At 41.5% G+C, this 23,095-nt stretch overlaps 3 protein-coding genes across 3 annotated transcripts; 1 reads left to right on the forward strand and 2 right to left on the reverse strand.

Moving 5' to 3' along the window:
- The first annotated feature begins 732 nt into the window (after positions 1-732).
- Positions 733-3,398, forward strand: LOC108885617 (protein LSM14 homolog B). Its single transcript, XM_018680032.2, has 8 exons — positions 733-965; positions 1,091-1,254; positions 1,391-1,520; positions 1,664-1,846; positions 1,963-2,040; positions 2,297-2,437; positions 2,547-2,673; positions 2,756-3,398. Exons 1-8 carry the CDS (start codon positions 791-793, stop codon positions 2,910-2,912), a joined length of 1,155 nt encoding a protein of 384 aa, XP_018535548.1. The 5' UTR covers positions 733-790; the 3' UTR covers positions 2,913-3,398.
- Positions 3,399-3,517: 119 nt separating this feature from the next.
- Positions 3,518-10,554, reverse strand: LOC108885672 (cadherin-like protein 26). The gene is given in 19 exon segments (XM_051074555.1): positions 3,518-3,656; positions 3,658-3,786; positions 3,919-4,005; positions 4,099-4,146; positions 4,255-4,347; positions 4,541-4,645; positions 4,727-4,845; positions 4,959-5,180; positions 5,261-5,485; positions 5,573-5,715; positions 5,805-6,118; positions 6,316-6,498; positions 7,755-7,886; positions 8,257-8,420; positions 8,531-8,594; positions 8,596-8,673; positions 9,020-9,169; positions 9,420-9,542; positions 10,084-10,554. Coding segments are annotated over 19 exon segments (2,478 nt in total). The 5' UTR covers positions 10,105-10,554; the 3' UTR covers positions 3,518-3,578.
- Positions 10,555-10,687: 133 nt separating this feature from the next.
- On the reverse strand, positions 10,688-22,835 carry LOC108885618 (dysbindin). Its single transcript, XM_018680033.2, has 4 exons — positions 22,547-22,835; positions 11,839-11,991; positions 11,609-11,752; positions 10,688-11,532 (listed from the first exon to the last, which is right to left on the reverse strand). Exons 1-4 carry the CDS (start codon positions 22,587-22,589, stop codon positions 11,273-11,275), a joined length of 600 nt encoding a protein of 199 aa, XP_018535549.1. The 5' UTR covers positions 22,590-22,835; the 3' UTR covers positions 10,688-11,272.
- Positions 22,836-23,095: the final 260 nt, after the last annotated feature.

A 23,095-nucleotide genomic window follows, 5' to 3' on the forward strand; every position in this document is an offset into this window, starting at 1 on the left:
GCTGCCTGGCTGTGAGCACATCAACTTCATACCTTTCGCTGACCTCTTGGTAGGAAGCTCTTCAGTTCTTCTTGGAGTGCCTTGTTTCTGGCTCATATTCCTACCTGCCACTTGTCTGGTGGTCCTCTGGGATTTGGGGCATGGAGGTAGAACTCTCCATTTTTAGGTGGATTGAACTGTAGCAGTCTTTGTAGGTATTAGTTAATTCAATTTTCAGATTCTCAGTTGACCGTGGTTGTTGAGTGTTACCACAAGGCCTGTAGCGTTAACATATCATCAGCTTACAATTCCTAATGACAATTCTTGACCTGCCCTAAGTCCAAATGAAAAATGAATGTTTTACAAATAGTATGGTGCCCAAACATTTGCACATGCCACAATTTTTGGTAATTTTTGTCTATTTTTTTTTTTTTTTTTAGTTCGTGACATCAAAAATCAGCAAAATGTGTAACTGTATTCAAATGTGGGCCTATGTATCAGCAATTAGACTGTTAGACTATCCTCATTTGTACACACACGAGCAATATAATATGGAAACCACTCGCTTCCACCTCCATCACTCTTCTCAGTTTCCTGCAGGGTATTCGTGTCCATTATCCAACATTATCCAGACTATTTTGTATCGCGCGGTGTGCGCCGTCTGGCTAAAGAAACCAACCCTATTTTACGCGCAGGTGACCCGACAGCAGCAGCAGCAGCAGCACGTCACTGCCAATCATATAAAGCGCACAGGTGTCATCTGATTACGCACATAGCTGATAAGTTAACGTCTAATCTGTTCCGTGGGTTAATGCTCTGTGATTCAGCTGCAGCTTCTCAGCTTGAAGACATTTTCACAGCAAACATGAGTGCTGGAACGCCTTACATCGGCAGTAAAATAAGTTTGATATCCAAGGCACAGATTCGTTATGAGGGAATATTGTCCTCTGTCGACACAGATAGGTCCACGGTTGCTTTAGCCAAAGGTAGGTTGATAATTTGCGCGATACAGGCGACATTTGCGTTTTTTTCTCCCTCTTTTTCTCGATTTTTTCATTGAATGAAGAACGTTGAAGTTTAAACACTCCCTTCTCGATTATCTGTGTAACAGTCAAGTCCTATGGGACAGAGGACCGACACACTGACAGACCAGTGCCACCAAAAGACGAAATTTATGAGTATATCATTTTCCGAGGAAGTGATATCAAGGATATCACTGTGTCCGAACCACCAAAAACACACCATGGACTGCCTCGTGATCCTGCTATTGTGCAGGTGTGTGGGTCAGGGAGATTTGTCCAACTTATTTAAGTTATTTGCACTTTGTAGACGCATTTGGCAGAGATGAAAAAGTCATAATATTCACAAGTGATAAAACCAGTTCCTTTGTCCTAATTTTTGTGATTTTTAGTCATCTGTTGGCAGCTCCTCTGCTGCATATCGCCCACAGTGGAGTCCATACAGGGACATGATGCCCACCTACAACCAGCTGGCTGCTAGTTCTCTACTCAACCAACAGTACAATGCAGCACTGGGCCTAGGTACCGGTAAATAACATCCTAGACACATCAGACATCTCAGTGTCCAGGCTTTCTGTCTGCCAACACCATGAGATGTCTAGCTATCTCCTCACATGTATTTGCAGTTGACTAGGTCCCACCATGTTTGTTCCTTTTGTTCTCAGTACCAGGACTTCACGGCATCCCAGCTAGAAGAGTCCCCATGGTGGAGCAGGCTGTCCAGACAGTGCCTCTGGCCAGTGCTGCCCAGAGAAGGGGGAAGACTTCAGCCCAGCCACAGAGCAGACAGCCTGTTCGCACAACCCAGCGCTCTGGTTCCCAGCTTCAGAAGGAGAACGTACCCAGCAGTGAGCAGGCTTCACAGTGGTTTTTAACCACCACTGTCTTTAACCCCCACCACCCCTTTTTTTAATTGCAAGCTGAAATAAGCAACATCTTAAACATTTAATTTATTCATGTTTAGGTCGGACGCCATCTCAGCCCACTGCAACTAAGATTCAAAGCCAAAGCACTGAGAACCAGAAGCAAAGGCAAAAACAAGGTATCAAAATGAAAAATGCACATTGTGCATTGTGATTTCTCCCTGATGGCATAGCAATATTTGTTTTACTTAAGACTGTTGAGAAACATCAAAATTACTGCAGGACTTTTGTCAAAGTAAACAAATATTACTCATCTGTAAGAAAAAGTTTATAAATGTAAAGACCAGATGAACCTGCTCTAAGTGGTCACCAAACGGCAGTTTTACAGCAGTGTGTGTCTTATTGTTCTGAACTTTTTCTGGTGCTCACGTGCAGGCGGTCGCAGATCCAGGAACCGTAGCAGAGGCCAACTTCTCGTGAAAAACCCGAAGGCTACAACTCTGCAGTTTGAATCCGATTTTGATTTTGAAACTGCAAACGCTCAGTTCAAAGATGACCTTACAAAGGAGGTTGTAGGTGTGTTTATTTCAGAGCATATCAGTCACTTCAGTGGGCACAATATAAAACTGTGTTTTTTAGGTGTACATGTATACAGTGTGCCGCCTTCTTTTGTGAATTGCTGCAGTGGAAAAGGTGGACACTGCAGAGGCCTCAGACAGTCAGGGTATGGAGGAGGAGGAAACTCTGGGTGATAAATACTATGACAAAGCCAAATGCTTTTTTGACAACATCTCATCAGACCTTAAGCCCAGGTGATTATGTAACTTTTGCCATTTGTCTTGCCTCAGGAATTTGCCATGCCCCCAAAATATTTGAATATTTGTGTGTCTTCAGGAGAACCACATGGGCGGAGGAGAAAAAGTTGAACATGGAAACATTTGGAGTGCCCGGCCGTTTCCTGAGAGGCAGGGGGTTCAGAGGCCGAGGACAGAGAGGGCAGAGCACCAATGAGCAGAGACCCCTCCCAAAAGTCGGCAGTGGGAGGTTGTGAAGGCTTTTCCTTTTGTCAACATTTTCTGTAAAATAACGAATATCATAGTTTTCTACTAATTTATAAAAGTACCTCCCTATTTTCCCCCTTTTTGAAGCACTTGAAGTAAAGATTTTTTTTTTTGTTTTTGATTTTTTTTTTTCTCATTATCCCAATGTACTTTGGACACTTATATGAAATGGGAGAGCAATTTATTTTTAATCCAGCAGCTGTGCACTTAAAGCAGATCATTGGTAGCTTGGAAGCATGCACTGTGGATTTTGTCCTTTGAACAGGCCAACAGGCATGCATTTAATTTTTGTTTTTGCTCAATGTCTGAATGTATTAAATATGTCTACTTCACTGTCCAAATGTAACTCCAAATTGGTCTTGGAGGTGTCTTAAAGCTGAATGGACAGGCAGCTGTACTTTTTTTTTTTTTTTTTCTTCCCTACTTGTAAAATGAAAACTGTGGAGACATGTGTAACAGTTGCTATTAAATAACATGATTAATGGAATGGCTTCCTTCTGGTTCTGTAAATTCTCAGAGAAGAGAAACTATTCAACGTACTGCACCTGAAGATTTTTATAACAAACATTAATAGCCATTTACCTCAGAACAGAACGACAGTCTTCGTTTCCCTCATTCACTGAACAAAAATAACAGGCTGGCTAAAGAGCATGTGTTTAGTTTTGTATATGTTGTGGCCTGCAAATGGAAGCCAGTTGGTTGAACTTGGGGCCCAAGTCTGTTAGTGCTTTCTGGTAACGAATCATCATCAGGAATGGTGATGTTCTCCAGCTCTATGAGGATGTTCGAGTCCCCCTCGTCTGCATAGAGTTGAGGTTCATAGTCCAGGAGATTGTCCTCTGTCTCCTGGAGAGAGGAGAGCTTCTGCAGACAATAGGAAATATCAAGGTCAAACTATAGTGCTCATTTTACTGCAACAGGCTCATACGTGCATTTACGAGTAGACAAGTCAGCAGCCCTTAATCCATAGGGTACAAATAATGGCACACCACTAACCCGATGAAGCAGGGTGAGGAGAGTCACATCTGACACATAGCTCAAGTTCCCTTTGTTGATGCATTCCATTGTGCTCATGTCCTCAAACGGTACACAACAAAACGTTCACATAAAGATTGAGTTTCCTCAGCAACTGACTCAAAATAACAATGAGCATAAACCAAACAGCTGTCACTCTACCTGGTGGGCGTGGTGGTAGTCTTTGGCTGTAAAAGAATTCCAGGTTGTCTAAGATCAGAGGGGAGAGTGATTGAGACAGAGAGCAGCAAAGATAAAAGTAAATATTTGAATATATAGTTGTGTGTTATTATTAGCCCAAAAGTGACATATATTTACTTGGTTCCATTCATCATCGAGAAGGTATGGCAGATTTTCTCTTCTGTAATCCCTTTTTGTAAAGTATTCGTCCATGAAGTTTTGTTCTATGTCCTGTTGAACAGTGACAGGCACAACTATGAGAAGCAGCTAAGTTCAAGTGTAATAAATTCACTCATTCCTGACAGTAGTCACCAAGCTATGTCTGAGAAAAAAAAAAGAATCCAACTTGTTACATAGATCTACTTCAAGTCTTGCAGTTTAACCAGTAAAAAAATGTCTCCATATAAATTCCATTAGTACACACCTTAGCTGAAAAATGTGTGTGTTGCATCCCATCATGCAGACTTTGCCATTTAGATGGATCGTGGTGTTTAATATCAGCTGACACTGCCATGACACCATCAGGCACCTTTAAAAGAAATGAAGCTGTTACTGTTATTTGTATGAAAACATGCCACTGGTTTGTTTGCAAAGGTTTCTGAGCAGTGACCTTGCAGTCTGTGCCTGGATTCTCAGTGTTTGATACAAGAAGGGTTTCTCCAGATGAATCTGCCTCTAATGTGGCAAACTCTTTTTTGCAGGTGCAGACGACGGCCATCAGCAGCAGAACTGTCAGTGAGAGAAAGAAAGCAAAATTCAGCAATATAACAAGTATGTTGCAGAACATGTCACAGTGTGCACTAATACTAACAAAAGACAGGGGTGCAGTTTTTTTTTTTTACCCAGGAGTAAAATCAGTGCAGCAAACACTACGCCTATGGCACCAGAGGTTGCTTTTGCATTGGAGGCTATGCGGGTTCTGCAGTTGGCCCTAACAGAGCAGTCACACACAGTCACACTGAGGTTGTGAACGCCAAACTTTCCCTGCATGTCAGAGATCTTCAGATCAATTGTGTGTTGTCCAGTGTACACTCCGGGCTCCTTCACCAGACCAGCTGTGTAACCTATGACAAATAATCACAAAATTTTAAAATCTTTTAATGTTTATGGCAATATTTAACTTCTTTGCATCAGGTTTCTCTACCATGTAAAGGATTCAGTTTCCATTTTCCTTTGACATCCCCCAGCAGTTCAAATGTGAAAGGCCCTCCGAAGGGATTTGAGTCTATGTCAAAGGCTGTGATGTTGGTGGTAGTGGGGCTGTCAGACACACACACATCCAAGTTGTGTGATGTTGGCTGTGGCACGTTGTCATTCTGATCAATCACATGTATTTGCAGTGTAGCTGTGCCAGTCTTAGCTGGCTTTCCTGTCCATGAGGGAAACATTTCCTGTGTCATGAAAATCTGAAATAGTTGGTTTGAGTCTATGTAATCTGCAACATTTTAAGTCTTACCATCATCCTCTGCATGGAGTAAGACGGTGTAGATGCCATTAATGACATGAGGAGATTCTCTGTCTGGTGTTTTGACTGTTGTGATGTCGCCTGTTTGGGGATCCACCGTCACCCAGCCAGCAGGATCACTTCCTACCTTGTATCTGTGGACAAATACACGAAGGAGGTCACTTAGAGAGGAGATCACATATACATAAAAGCTTCAATGTGTCAAAATAAACATCCTACTCACACAAAATCTCTTGCGTGAGTGGAGTCTGGATCAACAGCCGTCACTTTCTCGATCCAGGTTCCTACAGGAGCGTTCTCCTCCAGCACGGCCTCTTTCACAGCCACGCTGAACACTGGGGGGTCATTGGCATCTTCCACTGTGATGATTACGTTTACAGAGTGAGGCTGACCTGCACCAGGACCGTCCCCTTCACTGGTATCAACTGTCCAGAGGCCTGAGGATGTCCTCTCCTTCACTTTGCAGGAGAAATATGGGGCCTCATTTTCCACAGAGATAGACAGTTCTCTCCTTGCTCCTTCCTCAAAGTCTAAAGGCTGAATTTATAGAGTAGGAATGTTAAATAGTTAATTTATTATTTATCGGCATGAAATATTATCTAGGTCAGTAGAATTTTAAAAACATAACTTCAAATAGGGCAGGTGTAGTATGACAGATGTATGTGTAATGATTACCTATCAGACTAGAGGTGGGTGTTGCTGTAATGTAAAGCATGTGGCCAAACAGCAGTTACCTTTACTACTGTCAGGATCCCGTCATTGGTGTCTGGGTCTGTTTCAATCTTGAAGTGTTCTCCATCATCACCCTTTATGGTGTATCTGGCTCTCCACGCCGGGCTGTTCGGAGTGTCTTTGTCTGTCACATGTAGCCGCAGAGGAGAAGACCCAGTCTCATCCTCAATCACTTTGCCAGTGCCCTGTTGTTTGAATCCAAAATGCAGAGGTCAAGGAAAAAATGGAGAAATCAGTTTGTACTACGGCTGTGGCTCAGGAGGTAGAGCGGGTCACCCACTAATCGGAAGGTCAGCGGTTCGATCCCCGGCTCCTCCAGTCCATGCCGAAGTATCCTTGGGCAAGATACTGAACCTCACGTTGCCCCCGATGTTTGCAATATCGGTGTATGAATGTGTTAGAGCGCTTTGTAATAGTGTAATAGTGCAAGCGCTGTGTGAATGGGTGAATGTGATGGGTAGTGTAAAGCGCTTTGAGTGGTCGATATGACTATATAAGTACCAGTCCATTTACCATATCAAGCATGTACTGTACACAGCTCTGTATTCACAGAGCTGATATAGCTAAATAAATGGGGGAAAAAAAACACCATGTATAAAATTTAGATATTCATCTTAGTACCTGAATATTCTTTTTGCTATGGCATTTACTGTTTTAATGAAAATATGTTTTAAAAGGCATGTATAAAAAGGAAACATATATATCTACAGTATATGCTGAAATTACAGACAAAAGAACTGCATCCCAAAGAGACACTCACCATCTTCACTTGCTCAATAAAGAACAAGTTCTTTCTCATTCGCGTCTAGTCCACCCACACACCTGTCAAAGATCATTCAGGTGTGCAAGAGATTTTGAATGTCCTGTTATTATGTTAAATATTTCTTAGACCTATGAATTGAACAGAAATTTCTAACTTGAAGTCATTATGCGTATATACTCTGTCCTCCGTCCTCTATCCTGTGGCCCTGGTTCTGTGTCCAAATGTAGTTTTAAGGGCTTAACTGTTCAGTTTATATTGTGCTCAGTTATTGATAAGTTGTGTCTCAAATTGCTTTATTTTTACTGTGTGTCAAGTAATTAGCAGACAGACAACCTTGGGTAATCATATAGGTTCTGTGTGACTGCACCCAACAATTTTTTTCATTATCTGACAGTTAGTGTTCAAGTGTTCATTGTATAAAATGTTGACTAATAATCGACGTAATCGAAAACTAGAAAAACTGGTGAGCATTCACATTTTACAAGCTGGTACAAGTTTTGCTGATAAGTTCTGTCAATCAATTACTTGATTCATCAATTGATCATGTCAGCTCTATGGAGCACTGGTTGGTTTCTGGGTGGCTGGAGAAATAATGAAACCTCTGTGTGTTGTGGGGATCAACAAGGGCCCAACAATACTTTTTTTATTTCCCTTCAGGGCCTATCAAGAGTTTCCTACCGTTTGTCCAGTGATGGTCGGTATGTGGTTGTTGCCGTCCCGAACGTGAATGACAACAGTGGTTGAACTGGACAGGCTGATGACTTCACCATGGTCTTTGGCCTCCACCAGTATAGTGAACATATTAGCCACCTTAATATAATCAATGAAAAATCATTAGATTAGATCATACATCCTTAAACTCATTTTAGTTGAGTAGTAAATGCAGTAAATGTTTTTTTAATACTTATCATATAATTATACATATAATAGACGATGCTGAAAGCAAGTATAGTGTACATATTTGCATAAATACCACATGTCATGTCTTGTAATCTTTCATTGTCTAATCAAGTGATGAACTAACAGAACGGGAAATGTTACTTTATGTACAGACTTAAGTGCTGAAGTTGAAGGCAACTGACTACCATGAGATGGATGACTGAGAACCTTCATTTTGATGTACAGACAGTTTGTGCTGTATATGTGTCATGATTCTGACATTTTAAATGAAGAGACTTGCCTCATGATCCAAACATCCTTTGAATGAAATAGTTCCAGACTCATCAATGAAGAATTCAGTGTCTGGTGGGTTTGGAGACACAGATTTGATTTCATAGTGGAATGTGGAGTTTGGCGTCCCTCTCTGGTCTATGTCATAAGCCACCACAGTCAGAAGGTGGGAGCCTTTTAGGAAATGACAAAGACACAAAGAAAGGAGTGTAGGGTACCTTGTGAGAAAAAAAAAAAAAAAACATATAGCAAAAAGGAAAAGGCTTGCTTACTATGCTCTTTACCTTGTGTGTTTTTTTCATCAACGCTGATTTCATACAGATCTCTCTGAAAGCGTGGTGGGTTGTCGATTGATGTCTCGTATGGAAATCTCAACTCCTAACTTAGTGTCAATTGATAAATCTGTTTTTCTGGCTTCAAATTTCAGCTGTGGTTTGAAAGATATTATTCAAAGTTATTCAAAAAATATGATTAAATTGTTGTGTAATGAGATACAAAATGACATGTGGCTATAGCAACAATTTTCTACACATCCAATATGTATTATGTCTCTGCATCATGCCTCAGTTTGGCCAGAGTTCCAACTTTTATTGTGAAGGAGACAGACAGATATTTTGAATATGCAGACATATTCAAAATGACTTGTTCCCCAGAGGTCATCACTAGACCAGTTATTTAGAGGACAAGCACTTTCTGATGTGTTTACTGTGCTAACTCACTAAGTACAAATAACTATATGACAGATTTGGTATGTAGTATGTGTTGAGTCTTACCATAAATATCGTCTTCTCCTCATAGTCCACAGGTTTGTGGACAGACAAGGTGCCAGACTCTTTATGAATGGAGATGACTCCCTTTGGGTCCTCGTCCACTCCTTCCCCATAAAGATCAAAGTATACTAGATGGTTCCGGTCAACACTTATCTACAACAGAGCACAAGACATTTTACAGTCAACTTTTAGGAGTGATGATGATTAAAAACTCATCTACATTTGGATAGAAGTGATAAAGACTTAATATTGAATGCCTTAGATTGTCTCCACGTATTATAATCAATAAGTTCATTAATTGATTAACATGGTATTTGAAAAGGAATATATAGCCTTTTCTGGTGAAACACGTTATTTGTTGAAACAAAGTCTGACTAGATTCTTTACTTTGTGGTTTTCTCACCTTGCCCAGCACATAAGGAAAAGGTCCTGGATGCCCCTCTTCAATTGTGAAGGAGTCAATTATCCAAGTCCTTCTGTGACGGCTCAGCACCTCTGAGCATGTTGTACTTGACAAATACGAAACCTGAAAGACAATCAGCCAACTGAAACCTGAGTTATACAGTCTTTCCAAGGAAAGTCACAGAATGCAAAGTATGAATGTTTGTTTAGGGCAAAAGGTGGGGGCTAGTGATTTATGCCGTCTATTCATTTGGCAATGAGTTTGACTTACAGTCACCATAGTTGGTGAACCAGTTCCTGTGAAGTGCACACACAGGTATTATCACTGTATTACTTTGTACTTTGCACCTTACGTACGTTGGTATAATACAGAATAGTTTTGTCTTTTGTGTACGCACAAGAGGTCACTTTTACTCCAGTTCATTCTGACTTATTTAACACTGTGTGAAGACAATAACCCATACAAACACATTAACCGCATACTTATCACTTCATCTTTATTTATGTTAATTCCTTATTTTAATTTGGGGAATTAAAGTATGTTACATATATATATATATATATATATATATATAGAAAGTAATCCCGGAAATAAAGCTGAAGTGATCACATTACTTTTAACTAAAGTCATTACAGAGAGATTTAAAATCAATGTTGCTACGTACCAGGAGGAAGAAGTAGAGCATGATGCTTGTCCAGTATATTCAGCTCAGAGTGTTTGAGAACTGGCTTCTGTGATATTTGAGCAAAAGGAAGATGAGACCCTGCCCCCTCTGCTTTACACACCCACACACCATGTCACATGAGTATAGTAAATACAGGTTACACAGGTGTGTGTTGTGTGTGTCTGTGTCTGTGTGTGTGTCTGTGAGTGTGTGTGTGTGTTTATTCAATCAACATTTGATCTATAACCTTCAGCATCTTACTGTTTGCTCATGATTTTTTCTGACTTCTGACTTTTTGAAGAACTGATTTGTAGTTGCTGAGCTATGATGTGTCATATTTGCTAAATAATCATGACTCTTGCAAAAATACTGTATGTAGATCCTGTCTTTTCACTTTCTTAACATTTGATTTCTGTGATTCAAATACATTAAATGGAAGTTCTTTGAGGGTTTTTTTTATAAGGCTGCCCTGCAGGCTCTGGTTGTGGCGTCCTCAAACTTCCCCTGAAGCATAATTTTTAATTGCTGTCTGGAAGTAGCCAGTCAATTATTTACGACTTGAAATAACCAGGAACTGCTTTGTTGATTCTTAGGAACACGTGAAGATGTTTTCTTTCTTCCTTTATTGTTAAAACAAAGACATTTTGTTAGAGATTCATTTGAAATTAGAACTAGAAAACAGAGAACTTGCATTGCCAGGACAATGTGAAGCTTTAGAAAACATCACATTTAATATTCAGAAACTTTCTTTTACCAAATTTACCTGAAACTATACTTCATCCAATTATTATCTTTTTATTTCTGTCATTGCTTTACAGTCCTGGATGTGTCAATACTATACAAAATGTACAGTACAAATTCATCAAGTCCTGTGAGATCAGTAACAGAGGAACAAGTCTTGTCCTTCAAACATGCCAAAAACAGGAATGGAAACACAGGTGATTGATAGGAAATCTCCATATTTACAATCCATGGTCCCCACTTCCAAAACACACACAGAACCCAATCTACAACTCATAAATCAAAGGTAAGGTTGAGAGCAGTGATAAGAGCCAGTGTGTGGAAGACAGTTGTAGTTTTAAGGAGGCTTCTTTCAGTAGCTCACATCACAAAGTCCACTCTTCTTTGCCCCATCCGAGGTGTCAGCTACCGTGCTGCAGGTGGAAATATACTGTGGAGAGGGTGCATCCTAGGAAGACGACGACGGAGTCTGAGTTTTCACTTTCTCCATCTCCGGAGGTGCGGCTCTTCTCTTGACTGTGCTGATGTGTGTGTCTTCATCATCCGACCCAACTATAGGAGTGTCTCCCCCGTTGGCATTGATGGTCTGGCTGTCAGCGGATGAGTTTGAAGATGTGGAGGACATGCGGGACTTGGCATCAAGACCCTCAAGGACGTGTCGAAAGAGTCCGTTACTGATGACCTCCTCGTTGTTGTTGTTTCCTTGGACTGTGAGTCAGATGAAAAACATTGTCAGGGGTACAGTTTTGCTGTTAAAACTCTGTTATACGTCTGGTTTCCATACCTGGCAGAGGAGAGGTCAGCACACCCTCTTCTCCTCCAGAGCTGAAGAAGACATCCAAAGCCTCCGGGTCAGAAATGTCAATCAGCTCCATCTGATCAAGCAAATCCACATTCACCTCCATGGACGAGATGCTGCCAATGGGGGCTGCAAGAGGAGAGGAAGATAAGAAACTACCCTCACTTTTATGTGAGTGTGCACCTGTTCACAGAATTGCCACCAGTCCAACTCACGTCTCTTGTAGTCTCTGATACAGAGGTGTGCCGAGGACAGGTAGACGTCCACATCATGCTGGAAGACCTCCTCGAAGAAACGCTGTCTCTCTCTCAGCTTGAGCTGCTGCGCTGCATCCACATCCGGGAGCCTCTGGCCTCGCTCGGTCTCGGCTGGCAAACACAACAGACGGACAGGACATTAGATCCCAGCTCTGGTAAAGTTTTACACCCGATACCTGGAGTCATTCCAATCCAACACAACACAAGGGGATTTCACAGACTAGTTCCACCACCCTGGTGATTGGCGTGCAAGTCAATGAGATCACCTAGTGAGGTGTAATGTGACATGCTGTAGTATGAGACCTATTTTATAGTCGCACGAGTCAATTGTTGATAGCCAGAAGGGGGAGACATTGAGCTATAAGTGACATGTATAAGGGAGGTGGATTCCCTTTTTTGCACTCTTCTAAGATTGAATATTGAAATAAAACACAGCAAGGGGACATAATGAAAAGCCAAGAGGTGTTATTGATATCTTGACTGCAAACAATAGTAACTGTTCCCATTTTCCACCGAACTTTCATTTGTGTGGATTATGATTCATTCCACTGACACACTGATAAAACAAACTGTTGCTACCACACATACCAGCATGTGCATTTTCTAAATCAGCCCTGATCCACAGATTGATTTGCAAAAGCAAGCTGTCGTGTCTTTTACTCAGTTAATCTTGTTTTGAGTTACCACGCGATCTCATTCCCACCCCCCACCCCCACCCCTCATCAGCATCGTTGTAATAAAGCTGAGTGGCAAGCCCAGTGTGTGAGTGGAGGAGCTAAACTGCAGCTGCATGTGACTGCAGGAGGAGGGGAAATGCTGGCCTCAGTAAATACTGTAAATGACAGTGATTGTGAGTGCCACTGCGAGGGAAACAGCACATGAAATTAGGCTGAAGAGAAAATGTCTGATCTCTTTGCAGCTCAGACATTACCTGTGAACATAAAGAGAGAACTTATAGAGGTGGATTAAAAATGCAAATGAAGCAAATGACTCGAACAGCATGTGTATGCAGCGACCAATGCTGCAGTCATTTTCTCACCATGGATGTATTTACATTCTGTCTCATCTATTACTAAGAATCCATATGTTGCACAGTCATTAGAGCAATGTCTGGGTTTTAAGGAGCTATTACAACCTGCAGGCAGGGATTGAGGTAATTGGATGAGGCTTTCAAGCCACATCTAAACTGGGAATAATGTGAAGATTATCTGGCCTGAGTTGAAAGCAGCCATCACACAACTCTATAAATATACCACTGGGTGATGGAGAATAGAAAGACTTGCAGCTCAGGATGTTTCCTATACCAGGAAAAGGAAGGATTCCAGGGATTGCCTTGAGTCTCATACAAAAAAGAAGAGATTCCCACTGGCACAACCTCTCATGACCTAATCTAATCATGATCTAAATTTATAACTGCTACAGTCAGGGAAAACCTGCTCTCAGTCTAAATTCAAAATAATGTAGATGTTGCGCTAAAAGCAGCAACAGGTTGCCTTCTTCAGAGTGCTGCATCAGCACAGTCCTCCCCCTGAGTCGTGCCGGGGCGCGTGTCTGCTGTTTGATGGCAGGACACGAGTCTGTCACTGCAGCTCTGCTCTGCCCTGTTTGACAGCTCGCCTCCTGGGTACAGCCAGGGACCTCACCGGGTCTGGGATAGGCAGACAGCTTTGGAGGGAAGAGAGGAAGAGGACAACTCAAACTCCAGGGCTCGACCAGCCTACAGCACCCATGGGGGGGTAGACAGAGCATAGATGGGATTCCCCACCCACACAAAAAAATCTACAAGCAGATGATATGTGTTTGGTTCAAATGTTAGAGCATCTAACTGATTCGATGTCACATCTGAAAACTTATGTCACTTCCATCACTGGTCTTTACCAAGGACAGAGAGTAGGTGTCACTATAAGTCCCCTGCAGCAGGAGCGATATTAGTGGTTATGATGATGCAGTGAAGGAGTGTTGGCAGTGCAGTCTTAAAAAGGAATCGTAGTAGTGTACTGAGATGGCAAGCATTTTTATTACATGTGTATGTGGAGTGTCAGTCATCTTAAAAACATTTTGCCATTGTTGCATTACTGCCTTTGTGTAGATGTCTATAGTTGTGAGCCTGTGATCCACTGCTCATCTCAGGAACACTATTGTCCACAGGGTCTTAAGGAAGCGAAGGGAGCAGCGCTGACAAAGCAAGATGTCAGTCACAATCAGGAGCTGCCTGTTTGACATGTGTGTTTGAATGAAAGGAGCCTCTTGTTTAATGAGACCTGCTGATGACATCGTGTCAGACAAATCACTGAATTTGTTTTGGGAGGATTGCCTCTCCTTCCTTTTCTTTCAAAAGGAGAAAACACTGCAGTTAAATAGTGTATTTGTGCTGCAGATCCATCTCCATGAAAATGATGCTTTTCATTACAGGCTACAGGTTAAGGCAAATTGCTTATCCCAGAGTTTTTTTTTCCACTCAGTTAAACACTGATTGATCACAGCATTGATTGTTTCTACTTAAAGGCTGAGGCCCGTGGAGAGCTAAAGGTTAGCTACAGATGCATATCCTCAGATTGATTTTGCTTTCCCTATCCAGTTCTTTTTTCCATTGAATCACCTTGATCGATACGGCTTCCCTGGCCGCGGACGACCCTGGTGACCTCTGATTAGTGCAACCACTCACGTGGGAAAAATTCTCTTTCACATGAAAAGCCTGACCACATTGCCCACTGCTGATGAGATCACATGTCCAGACTGCTACAGCCTGACCACAACCTGGAGTGTTCAGTTTCATGCCACAAGATTTCTGGAGGGTCTGTGGCTGCTCAGGAGAAAGGATGGAGAGAAAAACAACCTCCAGGCACAAGCTTGACCTGATGTGCTTTCTTTCTTTCTTTCTTTCTTTCTTTCTCCCTGTCTTTATATCTGCCTGTCTGTATCTCTTCTGTCTTTGTCTTCCTCCTTCTCTTCTTGTTCTGTTTTTTCTGTCTGTTATCTGTGTCTCTATCTGTCTTTCTTTGTGTCATTTTTCAGTGTCCTCTTTCTTTTTTCTGTCTTTCTCATGTTTCCCATTGAGTCTCTTTCTTTCAGTCTTTCTTTCTGCCTTTCCCAATCTTTCTTCCATCCCCTTTTCTGTCTTTTCTCTCTTTCTTTGTTTCTGTCTCTCTGCTTTTCTGACTCTTTTCCATTTTTCCATCTCTCTTTTCTGTCTTTTTGGTGTCTCTTTCTAACTTCCCTTGTCTTTTTTCAACTTCTTTCTGTCTATGTTTGTCTTTCTGTCCCTCTTTCTATCCCTCTTGTTTATCTTTCTGTCTTCTCTCTCTGTTTTTTCTGTCTTTCACCCTCTTTCTATCTCTCTCTCCATCCTCGCTTCCTTCCTCTGAGTGCTCTGGGACTTGAGGGAGAAAAGGTCATAGATCAGGTCTCAGGACCAGCTGGACATGCGGAATGACTGGAACAGACAGAAAGACAGAGACAGACAGAGCTGGCCGGACGCGTTTGCATGCCACTCTGCCTCCCCACATAAAGACAAACCCAGATCCTCCGCTCAGGGGGCAGAGAAAGAAAGAGCCCATTCAGAGCTGGACAAAAGCAGAAATGTAAGAGAACGGGACTGGCCCACACTCCTTACACATAATGCCAGTTACAGGAAATCTTTTTTGGATGTAGTGGATGGGCATACACTCAAATTCAGCCTTTAATTTGTTACATAGAGCTAATTCAGTCTTCAAGGTCAATAGAAAACATCATCAGATTGTTAAATAAAAGCCATGTATATCTGTGTGTATTGTAAGAACGCCCAGCAGCCTGCATTTCTGCTTTTGTTAGATTTCCGTGAAAACTGTGTCATGATGAGACAGACTTCTCAGATGACCCTGGAACAGCTGCCAGCAGTGATAATGCATCATCACCACATGATGATACAGAGATCATTCAATGCTCTACTGTCTTCAATTTGACTATAGCTTTTTTTCTAAGCAGAGTATATCTCCTAGTGTAAAAACCATAAATGCCAATAATCATTCGTCTCTCTGTATCATACCATGTGTCATGTGCCTCTTTCCCCTGTCACATTTTCAAGGACAGGTCCCCAAAACGCTGGTTCAGAAGCATAAACTGTACAAACAGCAGTGGCAACACATTGATCTGGAGGCTAAATGAAGGGATAGGAGGGCTCAGTGTCACCCACAGGCTGCCATTAGCCTATCACTGTGTTAAATGAAAATGTGAGCTCACAGACAGACTCCCCTGTGACAGGGAAGAGGGAAGGTCAGGGAAGCACAGCGCTAAGAAAACTGCCTCTCCGGATGATCCAGTTGTTTTTGATTGTCGGAGCAGCATGGCCCAGAACCCCTTAGTAAACAGTAGTTAAACAGAAACCCCAGTGGGAACCATCGTTTCCTCCTCTGCTTTGATTATAGAGCAGTTTGCCAGATTCTCAGTTTGATTCCATTCAGCCAAGCTGAGCCTTTTTTTTTCCCTGAGAAGTCCTTTCCTTATACAAATGGATGAGATCATCCCTGTTTAAATGGCCCTCATGATGATACATACTTTCACGTGTTGCCTTAGCTATTTGGATCTAAGTAGTAGATGCCAAGAAAAAGCATCAAGCACTGATGTACCAGAGGTTTAAGCAAAACAAAATGTCATGACTTACTGCTTTGTCACAATGTTCCCTTTGTAAACAAGAGCCTCAGTATGGAGGGCAAAAAAATGACTTACTCATCCATAAATAAATACAGAAATAACTAATAAATATGCCAATAAATAAATTAAAGTATGAATATATAAATAAACACACAAAATAATTCCAGACATTATTGATTTAGATAAATCCATGCATAAATCATAAATTCATCAAATCAAATATACTTTAATCAATATGACAATACATAATGGAATCAACATATAATTGCATTGTTATTATTAGAAATGGAAATAAGTAAATAAAATACTGAACATTAAATAATTGAAAACTGAAATAAATAGATAAATGAATAAATTAAAAACATTTACTACATATTTCCCAATTAATTAACAAAATTATTTATTCTTTTATTTATTTATTTATTTATTGCGTCACATTAAAAGATTTATTTGAGTGATTGATTAATCATTTTTTGGCCCCCATACCTCAGGACCAGTGGCTCTTCTCTCTCTGTCTCACCCAGACACACTCTGTTGGTTGTATTGAACAGAGAAGGTATTATCAACTGCTGGTGACTTGACTCTTAAGTGACGGGAGAGACCTGGAACTCTGGTAACACTTGTTTGGGCTGAGGCCGGCTGCCCTTTCCAGCCAGACACTTTGGTTTGTCAGAGGAGAGAGATTTTATTTCACATGGACAGGTTCCCAACTGCGACAAGTGAGAGGGGGCAGAGAAGGAGAGGCTGTAAACACAGAAAGGCAGTAAGAAGAGAGAGGGAGGAAAGGTCAGAGAGGACAGGAACACTCGCAGAAAGGCTAAACATGAGGAGGAGGATGTCTTAAAAAATCTACAGTATGATGGGAGAGAGGTTAGCCAAAAGTGAATCAACACGAGAGTGTGGGTTGTACAACTGGAGAGGACAGAGAGAAGGAATTCTGCACAGGCTCATTAGTTAAAGAGGATGTTGTTATTTTTACAGGGAGTCTCTTCCGTACCTTCCAGCACAACATTGACCTCAGCAGCAGCAGGCAGTTAACAGTCTACAGCTGGTCATTAGTCGATCAGTCTCTTTGCTAAGACTGTTTCGGTAATTAATGGTGTCTCAGTGGTTGTAAAGAATGTTGGAGGGACTGGGTGGCTACAGGTACAAGAGTTATCCTGCAGAGTAATACTGCATGAGCAGTGATGCAACCATAAAGTGCAGTGCATATTTTTCTCTAACATTAAAAAAAAGATGACGTTTAAGCCATCTGATGCTTTAACACATCCTGACCAGCACATTCTGAAAATCTCTGTAAAGTAACTCTTCCTGTTTTTTTCTATTTTCCAGTGAGTGTAATTTAAAAGCCACTGCATTCCCTGCTTTTATCAATTTCTCATTCCTCAAAACAAAACAAAACAAAACAAAACAAAAAAAATACCTTGACCTGAAGTAGAATAGGCAGGTGGCCACATTTGTGAAATGAGCAATAACATCTCTGGAGACTATGCAGTTGCTCTGTCTCACACTTTTATTTTTGGGTTCTCTCACCCTCTGTTTTCTCTCTGAAAGCTGCCATTTACTGGGCTCCAGTTGCAAAGACAGTGAATTATTTATGGAAGTTGTTGAGGTGTGTTTGTGTGTCTGGTCTATATTTCTGTGCATGCATGTGTGCATTTTAATTTGCATATTAGAGCTGGCTGTTTTCACTGGGACAAAGCAGTGTCCAGCACCATCAGCCCAGTTTGTCACAACAACAATGACATCAGTGTTAACCCTCTCCTTCCTTCCCTCCTGCCTGGATTACATCCAGACTAACAATGGGACTGTTTGTAGGTCAGTGTCCTGTCCCACTGCCCTCCATAAGCCCTCAAGCAGGCTGTCATGAGTTCTGATCAACACAAGAGACTTCACCAGCTGACAAAGCACTGACACATCCATGTTTTATTTCTACATCTATAAATCCTCTTATCTAGAATATCTAGATCTGACTATTAATGAACATCAATAACACAAGTAAAACAGCTTTATATTAAAGTAAACAGCTTTAATCACTTTGTTCTGTTAAAAGTAAGTGCATCAGGAATGGTTGTCAACAGATTGACTGAGGACAGAGCAACATAGTTAAGCTCAGAAAATCCCCTCACTTTTTTTAATCTGATAATTAAATCTGTAATCACATTCAAAAACACTGAATTATGAAGGTTGACTGAGTGTATCCTCTGTGTCTAAGGGTCAGGGTTAGAGAGAGACAGAGGGAAACTGTTCTTTCCCCATTCAATCTGCACATGAGCTGAATTCTCTCATTGAAATCACTTCAATATTCACACTGCTCCCTACTCTTCCTGGAAAAGCTGTACTGCCACTCCCGGAATTTGCGAATGAGGTTTAAAGCTATTTTGTCCTCAGCTGGGAGAATTCTAGGAATGTTTGGCTAAACCCAACACAGACACTTAGATGTTTTTCCTCTATTTATTGAGACTGAGGCCAGGTGGCCTGTAGACACCAGTGTATAAGTCATATTACAGCTCTATTTTGTCTTGTTTTTGCATAAATGTAACCTCCAAGGATAATTCTAACCATGTTCAGGGTTTCATTATGCGTTTAAATCATTTGATTAATTTTCTCTCAATGCTGCACTTTAACTGAACTTAACTGCATTTCTTGACTTTTATTTGGTTATTGTTTTATTTAACTGTACTATGATGGAAGTCATTTTCCTCCTTCCTTCAAAATGGCCCAACACAACCACACAGGTGTTCTCACTTACTGGCTAATTAGCCATCCTCTCAGGTTGGAGTTGGGCGGAGCTATGCTGGAATTCTATGAGGTCACTAAACCACATTAACCAATGAAAAGGTCCTCAGCTTTAATTGAGTAAGATAAGTGAAAACACCTGTGTTGAATTGCCTTGGTGATGCTGTACAAACACAGTTAGCAAACAGTTGCTTATTTACAGCATATACAGACTAACGTAGCATTCATTTGGAGTTGTGTTTTTGGCAGCCTGATCAGTATATTATTCACTCTCTTTGCTGATACATGCTGCACTATGTTCACCAGCTAGTAACTAACTTTGTCTGAGAGGTATGGTTGCTTTGCATACTGTAGCTGGAAACAACAATGATGAGAATAGGACTGCTGCTAAGGATTTACACTTTAACATCTGTTGATTATTATCTTGATTAATCATTTAATTATTGGCTTTGAATGATGTAAACAGTTAAGTCTTTTAATCAGCTCATCATTTCAACTCTAGAGTTGAAATGATGAGTCTCTTCACACCAGTAAAGTTGCCTGCCATGAAATAAAACAATGACCCAATGAAAGTTGAGATTTATCGCCATGAGTGACCCTCTCACATGGCACATAGTCATTAAATACACTGTAAGCTTTAATTTCCCACTCTCTTTTTCTTCAGTGGTCAGAGGTATCAGTTTCCTTCCAGTGATATCAGCGCCTCAGTGAACAAACCCCTAGTCATTAACAGGCTAAACAGGTGAATTTGTGTTACATGGTTCACACATCTGGGAGAAATGTTCACACGATAAATTGCTGCTGTCTTTCTGTGTAAGGCCATGAACACTCAGTTTATGCCTGGGGGCGTTAACGCTGTCTATTCACAGAGGATTCAGCCCAACAGTGAGTAGATAGATTTGTTAGCGAACTAATGAGAGGAGCTGGTCTGTGTCCCTGGGGCCGCACAGCTTAGACTGGTGAATTGATGGGAACCTTATTCAGTCATCCACGCAAGGCTGTTTAGCATAATCACACACAAACACACACATATAATTAACTTAAAGCGCTGACATGCCATGAAGCATTGTTTGTAATACAATAATCTGTGTATTTGCACCGTGTGAGCTTTCCTCATATTAAGTAATGATCCTGTTAGTATTCCTGTTATTTCAGAAAGACTGGAACACAGTATTAACACTCAACACCTCTTCTTCAACAACAATAATTGAATTTGCATTTTGATCATGGCAAATGTCTCTAGCTTTATTGAGAAAAGACATCAGTATTCACTTCATGTTATCAGAATTTTGCTGGGACACGTGGGTTGTTTTATTTTCCTTGTCCTAGCCAATGTATTCTAGGTAAACAATGATCCAATTACAAGCAATTATAAAGCAAGTAGGTGTAGCCTCACTCATGTGTAGCCTAGAATGACATTCACGTATATCTTCAAAGAAACATAATTCCATAGTTGATACCATTAGCGTCGTCATGGTTACCACATTAGCATGTTAATGTCAGAATTTAGTTGAAAGCACTGATGTGGCTTAAGGCCAGTTTATACTTTTTCGACTTGCGTGCTGTGCCGCCGCAACATGTAGTTACATTTCTAGGGAAATGCATGTCAGGCTATGGCACAGGCTATGCCGTAGGGTGCACGACTACACTGTAGCTACAGTGCTGATTCTACGCAGACAGGTAAACCTGCCTCAATATCCTCACACAGCTACTTGTATGACTGAAGACTCTTGAGTTGTTTTTCCAGAGGGAAAGTCTAAATGCTCCAAAAGCCAATTATTTTCCATAAAGTTCACCAAAGAATACATAATAATATAACTACATAACCTGAGTGTTTTTGATAACAATGACCCTGTGTAGGAACTCAAATGCAGCAAATCAGCAGAATGAGAATGTGTCAAAATTGTCTACTCTGAAGAGACTGAAGTAAAGGAGGTAAAAACACCCACATGTTTTGGCTTGTACCTTCTTCAGGCAGTTGAGCATGATCCCATTTGAATCCATTCTAGCTCAGACATTAAGCTCCAGCAACTAAATAGCAGATACATACTGTGTGTATCCCCCAGAGTGTGATTAATTAAAGATACAGACAGTTCATGATATGGATTTTTACCCCTCTAATTTGCTCATTAAACAACATCTACCTCCTCAGTCTTATGTGGGCCACGTCCAAGGGGACTGAGCTAAGAATACATGGAGAATAGAAACAATTCCTTTTACACCGAGTACCCTGCTGTCTGTAACACACTTTCAACAGCTGGTCAGTCCTTCACTCCACAGCGCACCGCTGTGCCTCTCGCTGGCACATTCCCACAATAATCAAAACGTGACAGACTGGTCTACGGTGGCACAGAGGCCAGGGGCCAAGCAACAGATGGGAGACGTCTTCTCTGGAGTCACAGCCCTGATCCTTTTTAGCCTCATGAAATCACACACTGATCTCACCGGGACTAATTTAATTTCAGGTCCTATCTGGGTTGGTTGTGTCTGCATGGAACAAGCTGTAGACCCCACTGCAGTCAGTGGACTCTGATGAGATCTGCAGGCACAATCCCATTAGAAATAAGAGATCTTTGTCTGGAGCCGTGTGGTGGCCCCAATCCAAGCCTGCCTTAGTGTGTGTGTGTGTGTGTGCGTGTGTGTGTGTGGGAATGCATCCCTGTCCCTGTGCACAGAGAGTGTGACCTATTCACTTGGTATTAGTGAACATTACTCAGGGTGATGATTCAACATTCCTGTCTGATTTTTGGCTGGCACAGCACTTGGACCAGTCACTTCAGGCAACATCAACACAACGGCAGCTATTTAACACACACCGGCTGAGCTGTCACACTGACTTCCACATTAAATCTCTCTCACACACACACACACACACCCAGCTTATGCCTCAGAGTGATAGAGCAGTAAATAAATTACACTGTCTATCATAGATAAAGAAATCTGCGAGACAGTCAGAAAAGCATTAATTTGTGCTTTTTCCTCATTCACTTGACATTAATTTGACACATTTAATGTAATACAGACTCTGATTATCATGGTTTAACCTCAACTAAAATTGAACATACATATGCTTTCACTGTAGCTTGTAGTTTTCTGCCTCTATTTCCAAACTGTGTGTGTGTTCTACTTCTGACAACCAAATATGGAGAAGAAATTTTCTCCTCTCTAATGTCCTGCTCTACATCTAAAGATGAAAAGTGTGTTATTGGAGCAAACTTGTGGCCACATCTCAAAATATTCACCTCAGCTGAGAGATGAATTCCTGCTAAATGTTTAGTAGTTTTAAGGAATTACTCACAGGGTAGGCGCTTGTTGTGCAGGTTGGATGATGAGGAGCTCATGTTGCTGAAGAATCGTGGGAATATAATAGATGAGTGTGTGTCTGTGTGATGATGGCCAGTTAGCCCTAGCCCTGTGAGAGTTCAGGAGAGAGACTGCCGTTCATCTCCCACCTCCTCTGCTCGCTCGAAACTGCCCCCAAAGTGATGGATGCTGACTGCTGCCCCGCTGCTCTCCTTTTCCCCTGCTTCACTCTTCCCCCTTCAGTGAGAGGACTCTGAGCCACTTGGATGAGGCGAGAACAAGTTTGTGGCTTTGTGGAAGCCGACCAGCTGACCAATGACAGGGAGGAGGGAGGAGCTGAGGGAGAGCGAGGAAGGGATTGAGAAGAGGGAAGGAGGGATTTTATGTAACGGAGTGGAAAATACCAAGGAGAGACAGACACATGCCTTTGTTATTTTTGTCTTCTTACACCCCCTCCTTCCCACTCACCTCCTCCTCCGTTGTCTCTTGTTCCCTGTCTCTCTTTTTTTTTGGTTGCAGATTCACTCCTCTGTTTCACCTTCAG

This window comes from Lates calcarifer, linkage group LG12 (genome assembly GCF_001640805.2).
Source record: "Lates calcarifer isolate ASB-BC8 linkage group LG12, TLL_Latcal_v3, whole genome shotgun sequence".
Taxonomy (NCBI): domain Eukaryota; kingdom Metazoa; phylum Chordata; class Actinopteri; family Centropomidae; genus Lates; species Lates calcarifer.

Bases quoted from the DNA above. Each gene is read 5' to 3' on its own strand.
- LOC108885617 (XM_018680032.2), top strand. From the start codon at position 791: ATGCTCTGTGATTCAGCTGCAGCTTCTCAGCTTGAAGACATTTTCACA. The intron at 1,255-1,390 runs GTGTGTGGGTCA...TGTGATTTTTAG, and splicing joins GTGATCCTGCTATTGTGCAG to TCATCTGTTGGCAGCTCCTC. The intron at 1,521-1,663 runs GTACCGGTAAAT...TTTTGTTCTCAG, and splicing joins CAATGCAGCACTGGGCCTAG to TACCAGGACTTCACGGCATC.
- LOC108885618 (XM_018680033.2), bottom strand. From the start codon at position 22,589: ATGAGCTCCTCATCATCCAACCTGCACAACAAGCGCCTACCCT. The intron at 11,753-11,838 runs GTGAGTTGGACT...CTCCTCTTGCAG, and splicing joins TATCAGAGACTACAAGAGAC to CCCCCATTGGCAGCATCTCG. The intron at 11,533-11,608 runs GTATGGAAACCA...TCTGACTCACAG, and splicing joins GCTGACCTCTCCTCTGCCAG to TCCAAGGAAACAACAACAAC.